This window comes from Anser cygnoides, chromosome 2 (genome assembly GCF_040182565.1).
Source record: "Anser cygnoides isolate HZ-2024a breed goose chromosome 2, Taihu_goose_T2T_genome, whole genome shotgun sequence".
Taxonomy (NCBI): domain Eukaryota; kingdom Metazoa; phylum Chordata; class Aves; order Anseriformes; family Anatidae; genus Anser; species Anser cygnoides.
Window position 1 is genome coordinate 89,968,780 of NC_089874.1, and position 14,026 is coordinate 89,982,805.

Sequence of the window (14,026 nt, forward strand, 5' to 3'; positions counted from 1 at the left end):
TTTGACCAGTTTCCCCACAATACAAAATTCCACGTAAATGAGAAAAAAGACAGCTGTGAAGAAGCATTTGGAAGTGACTGGAGAATAAAATTCTTACTATATTGCTACAGTATATTAAATTTGAGCCAAGTCAGGTCAATACACTGAAGATCCAGAAGTATCAACTGGAAGTAAGTATCGAGGCCAACAGAAGTATCAACTTTGCAGAAATCAAATATCCATTTTATACCTGAAACTGTTTCTTGCATCCTGGCCTATACCTGAAGTACCTATGACTGGTACACATTCTTTTGTAATAACTTAAAAATAGGAATTTATGTACTGCAATTTATAAAGAACCTCTTACAATTAACAAATGAGGCAATATTTGGAGATCATTCCAAGAGATTTGCGCTGGTTCGGAAGATGACCACTCAAGGTAAATGGAGAAAAGGCAGCAGACCGAAAAGTTGTGTTTTCATACCTGCAGGCCTACAAGTCTAACTTGTTTTCCCTGTATTTACACAGTTTTGCAAGATAGTCTACCCAAGGAGAGGAACAGATAATTGTAACAAAGATCTGTCACATCTTGAGACTGGACTAACAAGACCAAGTTTTGGAAGGAGCATGGGTGGGGAATACAAGATGTTCATGCAACACTGGCAGTCTCTGGAGCTCTTCCTAGTCGATGCCACACCTGGAGCAGGAAGCGACAAAACCTCGCACTTGTTTTGAGGCACCCACTCCCCTCAGTGCTTGGGTCACAGTGCAGGAATGCACCTTCAGCAGCAGGTGGTCCTGCAACACCAGTGGGAAGGAGGGCATTGTGCTGGAGAGGTCAGGAGTGGAGCAGGGCACAACGGCTGCTGATGTGGCCTGCTGCTTAGGCAGGAAAGGCAACTGCAGTCATTTGGGAGAGACAGACCAAGCAGACGGAGCCCACGCTGGCCTCAAGACACATCCAGACGTAACCTCAAAGCTGCCCCCCCATCCCAGTGGCTTGCTGGCTGCGCTCATGGCGACACATCCCATCTTGGGCACAGCCTGGCACACAGCAGTCCCCAGCAGGACACGGTGTCCTAGCGGGGCCACATCCTGGCCTCATCCCCACCACAGCGCCTGGGGCTGGCCCTGCTCCCTGACATACAGTAAAGGGATTTTTTGGCCGGCCATTTCCAAGTGTCTGGGATTATGTGTTTACTATAGAGAGAGCCAAAGTTGGCTGAGCTCAAGGTTTTCATTCCTATTTTGGTGGATGTGTATCTAATGCTGGGTACCGCAGTACCAGTACGTACATGCCTGTATTTTTTTATTATATTTTCTACATTAGACTGACACAGAATAGTAGAGAGTAGGATAACTGCATGGAAGAGAAGTGAGATTTTCATGGGTAACACATGAGAGAGCATGTGTCCGTATTTCATTTATTTTATTTTTTATATTCCCTTTAATATGAGGGAGGATTTAGCAAGGTAGGAAGAAGAAAGCAATAGTTTTTCAAAGCAGCATCTTCAGGGACAGACTGAAAAAAAGAAAAAAAAAAAAAAAAACCTTCTGCATATTTTCCTACGAAGATCAGGAAGTTCGCTGCTTCAAAGAGCACAAAATAATCAACTTTCTCCTCAGTTCTTCCTATGCTGATTTTGTTTCAAAAATCTTATGAAGCGTCCTTCCATATTATCAAGGAATTTCATTCTTTGCTCTAAGATACGAATAACTTTCACCCAGAGACAGAATGGCTTATTTTTGTTATTTGTTTTGAACTTGTTTTTGAACCTTCAGAAAACTGAAAAAAATGCAAAGGTTGTGGATAGCACTCTGCTCTAGTTGAGATGTTCTCTTCCTATTACCAAAATGTTTTCTTTATGATACTTGCAAATACCTTGTTAAGCAATTTTGTCAATTCATTCACATATCAAAAATTTGGCTCAAAAACTGGAAGTATACTTGATTCATATGTGCAAGGGATTCATCTCAGTGCTGTGCTTGAAAGCTTAGGAGGGACAGGTCTATCTGGCATTTTGCTCTTGTCCCTGTTGCTTTGGAGGTAGATGATGCTTAAGAACATATAGGTATTTTCTGACGAACAAAGTGACAACTGCAACTTAACAACAGGTGTAGCTCTATTCATACAATAAATTTGATACCTTGAGGAGTCGAAAGGCAGTCATCCAGCACGTCCTGCTTTGCTCATCTTCAGCACACAACAACCTCAGTTCCTTTGTTTCATTTCTTACTCTGTTGGGCTATAAAGCATTAGAAGGAATTCAGCTACATTCAGTAGAAAACCAAAAACAATGAAAATTTCCTGTAGAGTAAAAGCAGCTACACTATTCATCTAAGAACTAGTCAGAGAAAGCTTGTATCACCCTGAATTAAAGCTCAAAGGAAGCTGAACATGTTTTGAAAGAAATCACTTTCTCTGATTGATCCAGTAAGATAAACTTCAGTGCTCTAAAACACTCTGGAATTCTTGCAGTTTGTAGGAACAAGGCATTCAGGCCGTTTCAGAACCAGAACCAAGGTGTGTGCATTTTCTTTTTTAAACTGTAAGAACTTTTATTAGCCCCAGTTGCAAGCTGGAGATCCAAAGCTTCAGTAATTGATCCTAAGCCACACTGAAGCCTCACAGAATCAGATCTCTCCTTTCGATACCCTCTTTTTGTTCTACCATTTTATCATTTCCCCCTGAAGTCATTACCGTCTCTGGAAAATCTCCTGCAGTTTTTCCTGCTGTTCATGTTGAGATTTCTACGTAGCTCCCCAGCACTACTCAAACCATCTACACGTGGTCCTCCATGCTGTGAGCACCACAGGCCAGTCTCTCTCAGCTTTCCAACCTAACACACTCAGCTGCTGCTGGTGAGGGAGAGGAATTGCTCCTGAAGCTGACCATACATGAGTGGCCAGTATCTGTAGGGAATTACAGCCTTTGTCCAGAACAGTCAAGAAATGCCTACATTGCCATGATGCCGTACTGCAGAGAGAGCGATTGGGCTCTTCCTGCTGGGTGCTTTCCCAAACGTCTGCCGTCACCAGTTCAGGATCTGTCCTGCAGCCAGCCTCTACTGTGAGACAAACCTATATTGTCTAGTTCTGAAGCAGCTGCTAGGAAGGTGGCTACTTCATTTCTTCATAACACCAGCTCAGGGCCTTATTTGCTTGTCAGAAAATGAGATGGAGCTTTGAAGGATTTTCTACTGACACATCAGTGGTAGTACATAAAAGGGACAACTATGGATGCAATCTAATCAGGAAAAAGATAGCTTACTCTGCCACGCCTTACTCTTCTTCCTCTATAGGAGTAAGCCGTGCGAGTATACGCACATGCTAGGGAAACAGTACCTGTAAGGGAGGCAGTACTGATAATAACCCTAATGCTAAAAATCCAGACTCCTACCTGATCTGATTGTTCTTGCAAAAAATGCAATCCTATCCATCAGCACAACAGTTCTTTAAATCCTCAAAGGCAACTGCTTATTCTTACTTCCATTTTCCAAGGCAATCTTCTGTTTTAAATAAATGCGAACCTCTGGCCCATAATAATGGTACAATTACACCTGATCAGAGCTCGATCCTTGTTGCTATATAGTTTTGGTGCTCACTGGCCACAGGAACTTTGCTGTTCAGTCAGAGTACTAGGAAAAAAAGATTTCATCTGTGAGGTGAACCAAGGCCATCTGACAGGCACACCATGCTTCTGCACTGAGCTGATCCTGCACAGAAACTTCCCAATCCAAAGAAGCACCAGACAATGTGTTAAAAGTGTCACATAAAATGATGGCAAGATTCACAGGACATGCCTGCCAAATGAAAGACTTTAAAGATCAGGTCTTCCTGACAGAAATACTTGCAGAGTTTTACACACAAATCCCATTGAGCTGGGCTGGGTCTGAACTACCAACACCATTCTGCACTCTGGAAGAACTTCACAAGAAGATTTACCTTTATACAAAATCCATACTCTGCAGGTGCATTGTACAACTTCTTGCCTGCTATCAACGAGAAGATATTGCTGTCTTCTAGGTCAGCCAACAATTGCAAATGTCTTGGCTCCTGCGGAAGTAACGTGATACAGTACATGTAAGAATAAGCTTCTGGAACACCTTGCTGCAAGCTTTGCAGTCTCTAAAGACCAACATCCAACAGAGGGCAGTCTGTGAACGCTCTGCTCCTCTCAGACAGCCTGAAGTGGACATTGCACATCGGCTCTCAACTATCAGCCTCCTATCCGAAGGCGTTTTATACGGGAAGCTGACAAAATACTTATTCAAACACATTGAATTGGAAATGGCATAACCTATTTGATTGCTTCTGGGAAATCTGAAAATTAGATAATGCAAAACGTTGTTTAAAGTATCATTTAAAATAAATTCATGAACAACATGTTTAGAGAGTATGATTTCTCTTGCTAACCTTGTTAAGGTGACTTCAGCAATGACAGTTCTGTTGTCTGGCTAGTATGATTTTATTATATAACAATATTATAAAGCTATTGTCATGCACTGAGAGCCCAGGACTTGTTTTCATTCGATCATGGCTTGCTTATCCTCTCCTATGCAATAAAAAGGGGGAACACTTTGTGCAGATATTTAAAAGGAAAAAAAAAAAACACTGTAAAAGAAGAAAATCCTTTCTCATGCTAGTAATGCGCAACTTCTTTTTTAGTCTTACCTTTGAAGTTCCTTTTGTAGAGCAATAAAGTCCTGATCTCCTCAAACACACATACAATTTCTTCCACGATTTCCTACCCAGCTCTTTCACATGCAAGAAACCTTGTATTTCAGGGCAGCTACTGGAGTTTAAAAAGTTCTGTTGGAGAGGAAAACGTAAGTGATGATTGTGTCCTACACATTTATCATAAAATTGGTACTGTATTTGCAGAAAAGAGAAGTAAATGGCAAGTCACTTCACAGACTTCGGCCACAGTTTCACATTATGCTTAAAATGACCTATGTGTTTAAACTGATTTACAACCACAATGCATATTCCTTCTCCTCCCCTCACATCTGTCTGGCTAACTCTTCCTGCCACCTCCCTGGTGTCACAACTAGCAATTTTAATGACGCAAAACCAGCTGAGCTACTGTTCAAACTGTCCCCAACCCAAGTAGAATTGTTAATGTCCTGACAGATAAATGAAGTATGCCAAGATATCCAGCCTCCGCACACTTTTGAGGGGAGGTAATTCAACTGCACAGCCAGGAGCACAGGACAGCAGCCCTTCAGTGGCAGCCGCAGGCAGGTTGGTTTGAATACAGATGTGAAACAGGAGCCTTAAATAGGGTGTTTCTCAGGCAGAATTCCTCTATTTATTCCAGTGTACATCTCTCTAGTGCTGTAAAAACAATGAGTTCAAGATCATGCACTGACATTTTCCTGTTTTCTGTGTGGATACTTACATCTCCAAAAGGCTAACCATTTATCTGTATCCCCATTCTACTTGTATTTGGTCTGAAGGGACACAAAGTAAGCTTGTTAATTCATTGAAGAAAACAATGCCTCACCACAACAATTCTGCCAACTAGTCTAAATTGGAAGCATGCGCCAAATCTGCAACTTTATCCAGAAGTTTTAGAATGGGAACAGCATACTGCAGGATTTCCCACAACAAAGTCCCATACAGTACACATGCACCTGTCCCAGGACAAGACGTATGACAGACAACAGAGTATTTAACTCAAACGGAAACTTGGAGCAGTAAAATAAATGTCAGCAATTATACTACGCTTCCAGATCCAGAAGTATGTAAGTTAAGTTCTTGACATAATTAGAGGGATCACATATGGAATCATTTGATTTGCAATACGTCAAAGGAAGGAAGTAATAACTATGGTTAGCCAGCTGATGGATTGGTCCCTTACTGCAGTGGGCTAGATTTTTAAGGGGGCTTAGTAAATAGGTTAAATACCAAAATCTTAATAAATTCAAATAACAGGAAGAAAAATCCGTAAGCCTAGTTGGCCTAGATGCCTCTGAAATTTTTGGAAGTTATATTATTTGGTGGACAAGCCTCAAAGAAAACAAAACCAAACCCCAATGCCCTTTGTTAGAATTCATAGTTGCATCAAAACCTAATTGTTTTCCACTCTTCCCCCAACATCTTACCTAACGGGCTGGAAAAGAATAGCTAGTCTTCCTGCTATTTGTACTACAAACCTACTTCTTAACTGTGAAAGGAAGAGACAAAGGGAGAAAATATTCTCTCTAGAGAGACAGATAAACTATAGTCCAGTTCAACCAACAGTAAACTAAGATGCAAGCTTTTTGCATATCTGAGCAAGACTGACACTAGAGAAAACAGATGCCACCATCGTTAATGCTGTTGTTAAGACTAGAAGTAATAGCTTTTCATGCAGTACATATTTGACATGATGTTTAATGTCCTTTCCTATTTCCTGTGTAATTAAAAAACCAGTGCACTCACTCCATGTCTGAGGTAGGCTCAGATGCAACATGCTTAATGACTACTAGATTGCAGGAAGTTTACCTTCAACAAATTACAACTGTCACTGAAATTATGAAAAAATAGTTGTATGGTTTTTAAAAAGAAAAGGGTACTTAATATAAATGCTTTAAGTAAGATTGATATTTACAGTTATACAGCAAACGAAAGAGAATGTATCCATCCTCTTTACCCAACTCTCTTGCACTGTTAACCTCCATGAGTCACGCTTTTTCAGGACTGTACCTAACTGAACCTTCCCAGAAGCAAACTCTTGTATTTCACAATGCTGTATGGTTTTCCTTTCTCTACTGACTAAGTTGCACTATGTTCCAAATTTTTTCCTCTTCAGAAACATCTTGCTCTTTTATGGAGTCATGCTTCTTGTCTAACAAGCAACCTTGATTCTCCACTCACACAGCTGGAAAAAGGGTCCAAGGGACCTCTAGTCCTACCAGCCTGTGGAAATGTCTGTTCGTACCACTTTGGGTTCCTGATTACCACGAGATTTTAGATAAAGCAATGGAAAGAGTGCTTGCCCATTCCGAGTGCTTTCTCTCTGTCTGGCCCACTTCCCTGCAGATCGTCCAGACCGAGTAAGTAGGCCATGAAGTACTTGCGTGGCAGTATGAGGGAGAAGTTCCTGCTCTATAAGTATTTAACGTGCCATGAGAAGCAGGGTCCTAATTAGGGAAGTACGAGTGCAGAGTTGACCAAGGGCATTTAACTTCGTTGCATGTGACTTTCATTTTTAATTCCAGGAACTGGTTTGATTTTTGTTTCCCAACCGAAAGTGCATGCGAATAGTTTAAACTCTTTTTGGTGAACCTGGGGCCGGTATTTAATAGATTCCGAAGTGGTTGCAGGTCAAAGTGAATGCACTAGTTCAACAGTCAGTAGAAACTTGTTTTATTTAAGCAGATAGTCAATGAGTATTTGCAAATATGCAAAATTATAGAAATCAAGCTAAAATCTGTTATTTGTATTTGTACTTTCTTCATATGTTTGTGCTTTCTGCTTTATATTTTTCCTGTGTTAATTCACGGTACTGTCTTCCAGGTACCACTGTATTATACTCTTAATAGAGCACTGAACAAACAATGTGTTTTAATTTGGCCTCAACACACCTGTGAGCTGAGCAAATGACTAAGGTGAAAAAAGATTTAGATGACGGGTTTTACATTGGCATGCTTAAATTTAAGGTTTAAGTGGATGAGATACTGGCCAGGGAGGCAACCCTGCAGCACCGTCCTTAGAGGTCAGCTGACTGCACCACAGCGCCTTCATGAGCAAGCAAGGAACTGTACAGTAGCATCAAAACGTCAGTATTAACTCAGGCATGTGCCGCTGCCACACAGATTACACAACTCTACCAACACACATACATAAAGTACACACACCTGCAATTTAACCCGGGGAGCTTTAAGCATTTACTCGGGAAACAAATACTACATCTAGATTTCTGTAACTACCTGCACTTGCTTCATTTACTTCAAAAAAATACCTGGCATGTCAGACTTGTGTCTGTAGCACAAACTAGGACCTCTACCTGAACTAATGAAAGAAGTCAGCAAGGGGGATTACAGCCACTAGCACAAAAACACTAGAGAAGGTGAGAAAGAAAGTCCTTTTGTGTCTTTAAGTGGACAAGACAGCATTACACAGAGGTGGCTGCCTCTGGCTTCCTGTAGAGCGGTTACCTGAGAAAGCTGAATAATAATAGAACAAATATGTATGAATATAGCTACGAACACTTCCTGTTTGTAACTTATACCTCAGTGCTCCCGGATTAGACCTCTGTCAGATATTTTCATCGTTAGTAACATACACTAACTAACTACACTGGTCTTTCTCCAATCGGCTATTTCCAGACCGTTGAATTCTCCCTTCCTTTCCCTCAACCTCTCCCCTCCGGTTCCAAAACCTTGTGCACACAGATAACTTACAGTACCTGCAAAAGCTGTGACTGTGGAATACTGCCATTTGTTTGCTGGCACCAGGCAACCATTTGCTCTGGAAAGAAATTCTAGAGACAAAAAGAAAAGACAAGTTGAAGTCATGCTATATACTGAACACTTTTATATAGAATCAGTGGAATTTTCTTCCAGTCAATTTTGTGAAATTATCATTCTTAAATCAATTTCGGAGATTCCCTTTTAAAAAAAATAATACTAGAGCTTTCAGGTGAAATTCTTCCTTTCCTTCTACTCAACAAAAGCCGTAAACCATGAGGCAGAATTTGGATTTTTAAGTATCAGGTACACTGTATTTCATAAGTTCATTTTCTCAATGCTTCCTCTTCTCCTAAGGGCTTTTTTTTGATCTCTAACAGCCTTTACTTTCCAGGGAAGGAGAAGAAGAATGATCCTGCAGGTTGGTCCATCAATTGCACATTCTGCCACCAAATTTCTGGATTTCCCTCCCCCTCCAGGAAGGCTGTTTGGTGAACAAACTCTTGGTAACTCCTCTTGCCATGTGGAAGACGCAGAGCAGGAGAAATAACGAGGTTTCTCTACCTCACAGAGGGGTAAACAGGATGAAAAAGCATTAAAAGAAATCTCAGGTGGGGATGCCGCAGGATCTCCAGCAATCACTTTTACCTTTGATTGTACTCTCCTTTTATCCAAAATACAGTTCTTCAGTGCTGCACCTGCCTGAACCTCAAACCCGCTCAGTTCCATCAGAATGCTTCCCATGAATTGCCATTCACAGCCTTTAATTATGAGAAAGAGCTCATGTGTGACTGTTGATGCTTTCATTTGGTTGTTCAACAGTCAGTTTATACTCGGGACTTCAAACCCTTCAATCTGTCCTTTGCAAAATCTACTGCTATATGTTGTTATTTCAGGGCAACATAACAGAGCCCGGTATTTTTTCTTGTAATGATCAGTCAGCTACATGTTATAGGAAATGAAATACTAAAAACTTTAAAAGGACATGAGATGATTGGGAGATGAGTGGCTGGAAAGCTGCCTGGCCGAGAAGGACCTGGGAGTATTGGTGGATAGTCGGCTGAATATGAGCCAGCAGTGTGCCCAGGTGGCCAAGAAGGCCAACGGCATCCTGGCCTGTATAAGAAGCAGTGTGGCCAGCAGGTCGAGGGAAGTGATTGTGCCCCTGTACTCGGCTCTGGTGAGGCCGCACCTCGAGTACTGTGTTCAGTTCTGGGCCCCTCGCTACAGGAAGGACATGGACGTGCTCGAGCGAGTCCAGAGAAGGGCGACCAAGCTGGTGAGGGGTCTGGAGAACAAGTCTTACGAGGAGCGGCTGAGGGAGCTGGGCTTGTTCAGCCTGGAGAAGAGGAGGCTCAGGGGCGACCTCATCGCTCTCTACAGTTACCTGAAAGGAGGCTGTAGAGAGGTGGGGGTTGGTCTATTCTCCCACGTGCCTAGTGACAGGACGAGGGGGAATGGGCTAAAGTTGCGACAGGGGAGTTTTAGGTTGGATGTTAGGAAGTACTTCTTTACCGAAAGGGTTATTAAGCATTGAAACGGGCTGCCCAGGGAGGTGGTGGAGTCACCATCCCAGGAGGTCTTTAAAAGACGTTTAGATGTAGAGCTTAGGGATATGGTTTAGTGGAGTACTTAGTGTTAGGTCGGAGGTTGGACTCGATGATCTTGAGGTCTCTTCCAACCTAGAGAAATCTGTGAATCTGTGAATCTGTGACATGTGCAATAATTACGCCTGAACACTCTGTGTTGCATTCCCTGCTTCAGATGCTATATTTGAATAATCTCAAAGCAGACATCTACCTCCTTCTCTCCCATCCTGGCATCACAGAAGAAAATACTGCTTAACACACAAACAAGGTGCTTCTGAAGAGCTTTTATATTTCAGGCGCTCTATACAGTATCTCATTCATGCTGAATCTTTACATCGCGAAGGTCAGACAGCTGTCTGCTAAACAGATGACTTGACTTCACATTTTTTTCCTCCAGTTCTCCTTTTCATTTACCATGTTTAAAAATGCTTATGTAATTCAATATACTGAATTTACTATACACAACAATTACATTAAATCATTCCTGAGGCATTTAAACATTATCTGAAGCATAAAGACATGCAGAAATGCCTGCCATAAAATAATGACTGACTGTAACAAGATGAATCACAACAAAAAGTATTATAGCTTAGAACACTCACCACTCTTCAGGCAATATACATTTCAGTCTTTAAGGCATAAAGAGAAGGGCTGAAGAGAAATCACCCTTCTGCCAGGTAGGTTGCACAGTGAATTATGAAAGTTAACATTTACAAGCTTCTTTGAGTAGAAACAGTGCCATATGGCAATAACTACTGCAAAAGATAGGAAGCATTTGCATTGTTAAACCCAAAGAATGAGTTATTCCCTGATTGCAAGAGCCTGGGACTGAATGCTGAGCATTTTGGGTTTTACACCCATACTGACTTATTAATTAAAGTTTACCACATTAAACTGATATGCTAGCTGTTGTGATACCAAAAATTCTGTAAAGCTCTCAGATGTTCACAGGTTATCATACGGGAAGTTCAAGAGAAGTGCACAATTACAAACACTCCGTGTAAGGCGAGGCATAGGTTCTGAAACAAGCACTAGCAGATGACAAACGTACGTGGAAGAGCACATGCGAGGATGCAGCCTCTGTGTCTTAGTGTCCATGAGGAAAGGAATTAATTTCTCATCTGCACCAACATCAGCAACGAGTTTTCATGTAACCTCAGGTATCCTTTTCCTTCTGGCATCAGGAATGCCAGAGTGACCCAAAATCTGTTCTAACCTAATTCTTTGGATTGTTGTTCCTTCAACTGTCTCGATGGGTTGCACCAACTGACATAGGTTCGCATCACTAGCCTGTTCCCACTTAATTGTTTGGAAGAAATCTGAAAAATAATCCCCAAATAAGCAACTACACTGGAACCACTAGAACATTCCAAGGATACTACAAAACCAGTGTGAAGTACAGTTATGATATATAGTACCACTTATTTTTCAAACACAGATAGACATGAGAACACAGAGAGGGTGAGTTACTATGATCAGTAAAGAAGACAGAGCACACTAGTAAAGCATAGCCATATGGAAGACAATGTTCAACATACATCATGATAATCTAGAAATTCCTTGTACGTAACAAGTGCTTCAGGGGTTACACAGAGGTGCTTTTTTTAGTACTACCCCAAGAAATTAAAAGGTTTGGATACTGTATACTATTTGATCAATTTGCATCAAATCAAGTAACTTTGAAGATAATGAGAAAATTGTGCTTCTGCTTGGTTTCTTGAAGCAATAAAGATTTTTCTGTATTGGTCACTCTCCAACACAGCAATGGCCATTTTGAAACAACTATATTTGGTAACTCGAAAACACTTGAGGTTTTTAGGCTGGGAACAGAGTCCAAAGAATTTAAACATTGGTTAAAAATTCTTTGGAAAGAATTCTGTTTGTTTTTGTTTTTCTTTATAGATCTTTTAAGACCTAACAGTGCCCAGCACTGTTACTGCAATCCATCCCCCTCTGTGGTGTAAACAGCTAAGTAATAAGACTCACCATGGGATTTTTGAAAAATTCGTATTTTGCGTAATTCTTCCTGAACAAAAATTTACTTTCACTTCCCATTGTGGACTCGACTTGAACTATGAGCTCATGATCTTCCAAGCACCTCTCTGTGGAGAAAGAACATAATGTTAACACATGATCAACCAGCAGAAGAAGCAAGACCAACTTCCAAAGAGTATGAGTAAAACAACTCAGTGCGATTCCTCTACCTTTTATGAAGTTAACAAAACATTTTATAGCTTTCAAAACATACTGTCATAAGGTGTTTAAAAGAACTAGAGCTTAAGCATTACAAAGTTTAATGTTACATGACAGTGTTCATTAAAGTTCTCCTGCATTAGGGCTACGTAAGTACGGACTTTTGAGAAAGGGAAGAACAAAATTTTTTGCACGCCTCACTGCCGGGCTGTAGCTTAAATAATATGCACTAATCTCTTCCTCGGTGTTTGCTGTATCTTGTGGAACTGGAAAGATTTTAGGGGACAAGAAGTTGTAGAAAGGCCACTGTTAGGTTTCAAGCTAGCATGGAAATACAGTGTCCTATTTGACCACACTCTATAAAAATAGTTCATTTCAAGGTGAACTTCAGGCCTTTATTGTAGATGCTAGACAATGGGGTTTATTATGAAAGAGGTCACAGGATCTACTTTACAGGAATACTGACAGAGACAAATGTTTTGTACACATGACAGGGCAATTTTCTGCTCTAGATTTGGTTACAAGGTAACTCCCCATAACCACTACTTCTTTGGTCAAAAGAATGACACATCAAAGCATGAACAGATAGCTTAACAAATCCAATTCACTGAAGGCAGTAACTCAAAAGAAGGCAACTAGCCTAAATGTATACTGCTTAATGAAATCATTATCTTGGCAAATCTTCAAAAGTTTCTAAGAAAATATGTAGGTATTTTTCAGAAGTCTAATAGTCAGAACTTTCATCTCATTTATAATAGGGAATTAAAAATGAGGTCAAACAAAAAATAACTTTCACAAAGCTCTATCCAAACCCCACGTGACCTGCTGGCCAAAGAAGCTGGGATAGTCCCTATCCCACTTCCCATTCCTGCATCCTTGCATTCTCATGATGTGAAATGCCAGGCTGCCATCCAGGTTATCTTGGGGTATTTTCTGGATACAGAGCAACTGGTAATCGGTATCTCCAAAAGTAGCAAGTTCTGGAATGTCACTCAAATTCTTCAACCAGGCATATTAACATAAGCTCTTTGACTGAAAATTTAACCTCTCTCTGAATGATCCTATGTCTTTTAAGTCTGCATTTAGACTGTCAGTCATCGCAAGTTCATTGATTGCTTCAGAATTTACCACGTTTTTGCAATGTCCAGCCTTGCTACAGATTGTGTTTCGAGGGGTTAACACTGAAGATATTCCGTATTTGGTGGCTCTTCCATAAAGAGCTGCTTCTTAATGCACTAGCTGCAACTCTACTTTAAGGGTTAGTTCTTTGACTAATGTACGCTGGAGTATTACTGCTGATACCAGTTAATTAAGGACATTTGGCACCACCTGAGCCTCCATCGCCTAAACCTCTACATTATCTAGAGGCTTCACAGGTAAGTTTCAGGTATCATCAGCTGATCTATTGCTATTGTCGTGGTTTTAGACAACTGCTTAAGTCAAATCTCCTCTCTCCACACTGTGAGGAAGATGGGTGATTTTGAGGGTGGAGGGCCCTCCTCTTTTTTAAATTACCCTTGCCCCAAGAAACATTTAATTCTATTGATAGGAATCTTCATCACAGTATAAACCCAGGAAGACCACGTTCTGCTGCTAGCTGCTGCTGTTATCTCACAAAGCTGAGATTTTTGCTTTCCTAACACACTGAAGATGACTCGCCTGAAGGCAGGGACAAACCGTGTCTTGTTCATTCTGTCTTGAGGAACTGCAGTATAGACAACCATTTGTTTTGCATTTTGATTGTTAGTTTGGGTAAATACACCCAGTGACTGTTTATTAGATGCTTCATGTAACCGACCTAGAGGTATTTCTTCACCAGATCAAGATCATTTTGAGATTCTGTGGTGATGCTCCTGCTGATTTAATGCT

The 14,026-nt window shown here is 40.9% G+C and overlaps 1 protein-coding gene across 8 annotated transcripts in view; it reads right to left on the reverse strand.

The window, feature by feature from the left end:
• GRB10 (growth factor receptor bound protein 10) overlaps window positions 1-14,026 on the reverse strand; it is a 151,379-nt gene that overhangs the window by 10,689 nt on the left and 126,664 nt on the right. For all 8 annotated transcript variants that reach the window (XR_010829538.1, XM_066992597.1, XM_066992592.1 and 5 more), the window contains 5 exons: window positions 11,951-12,066; window positions 8,375-8,449; window positions 4,654-4,791; window positions 3,925-4,035; window positions 2,127-2,225 (listed from right to left, as the gene is read on the reverse strand). Coding sequence is in view for 7 of the 8 variants with exons in the window: in XM_066992597.1 (XP_066848698.1) it covers window positions 2,127-2,225; window positions 3,925-4,035; window positions 4,654-4,791; window positions 8,375-8,449; window positions 11,951-12,066 (539 nt within the window). In the remaining variant the exon portion in view is untranslated. The remainder of the gene's footprint in view (window positions 1-2,126; window positions 2,226-3,924; window positions 4,036-4,653; window positions 4,792-8,374; window positions 8,450-11,950; window positions 12,067-14,026) is intronic.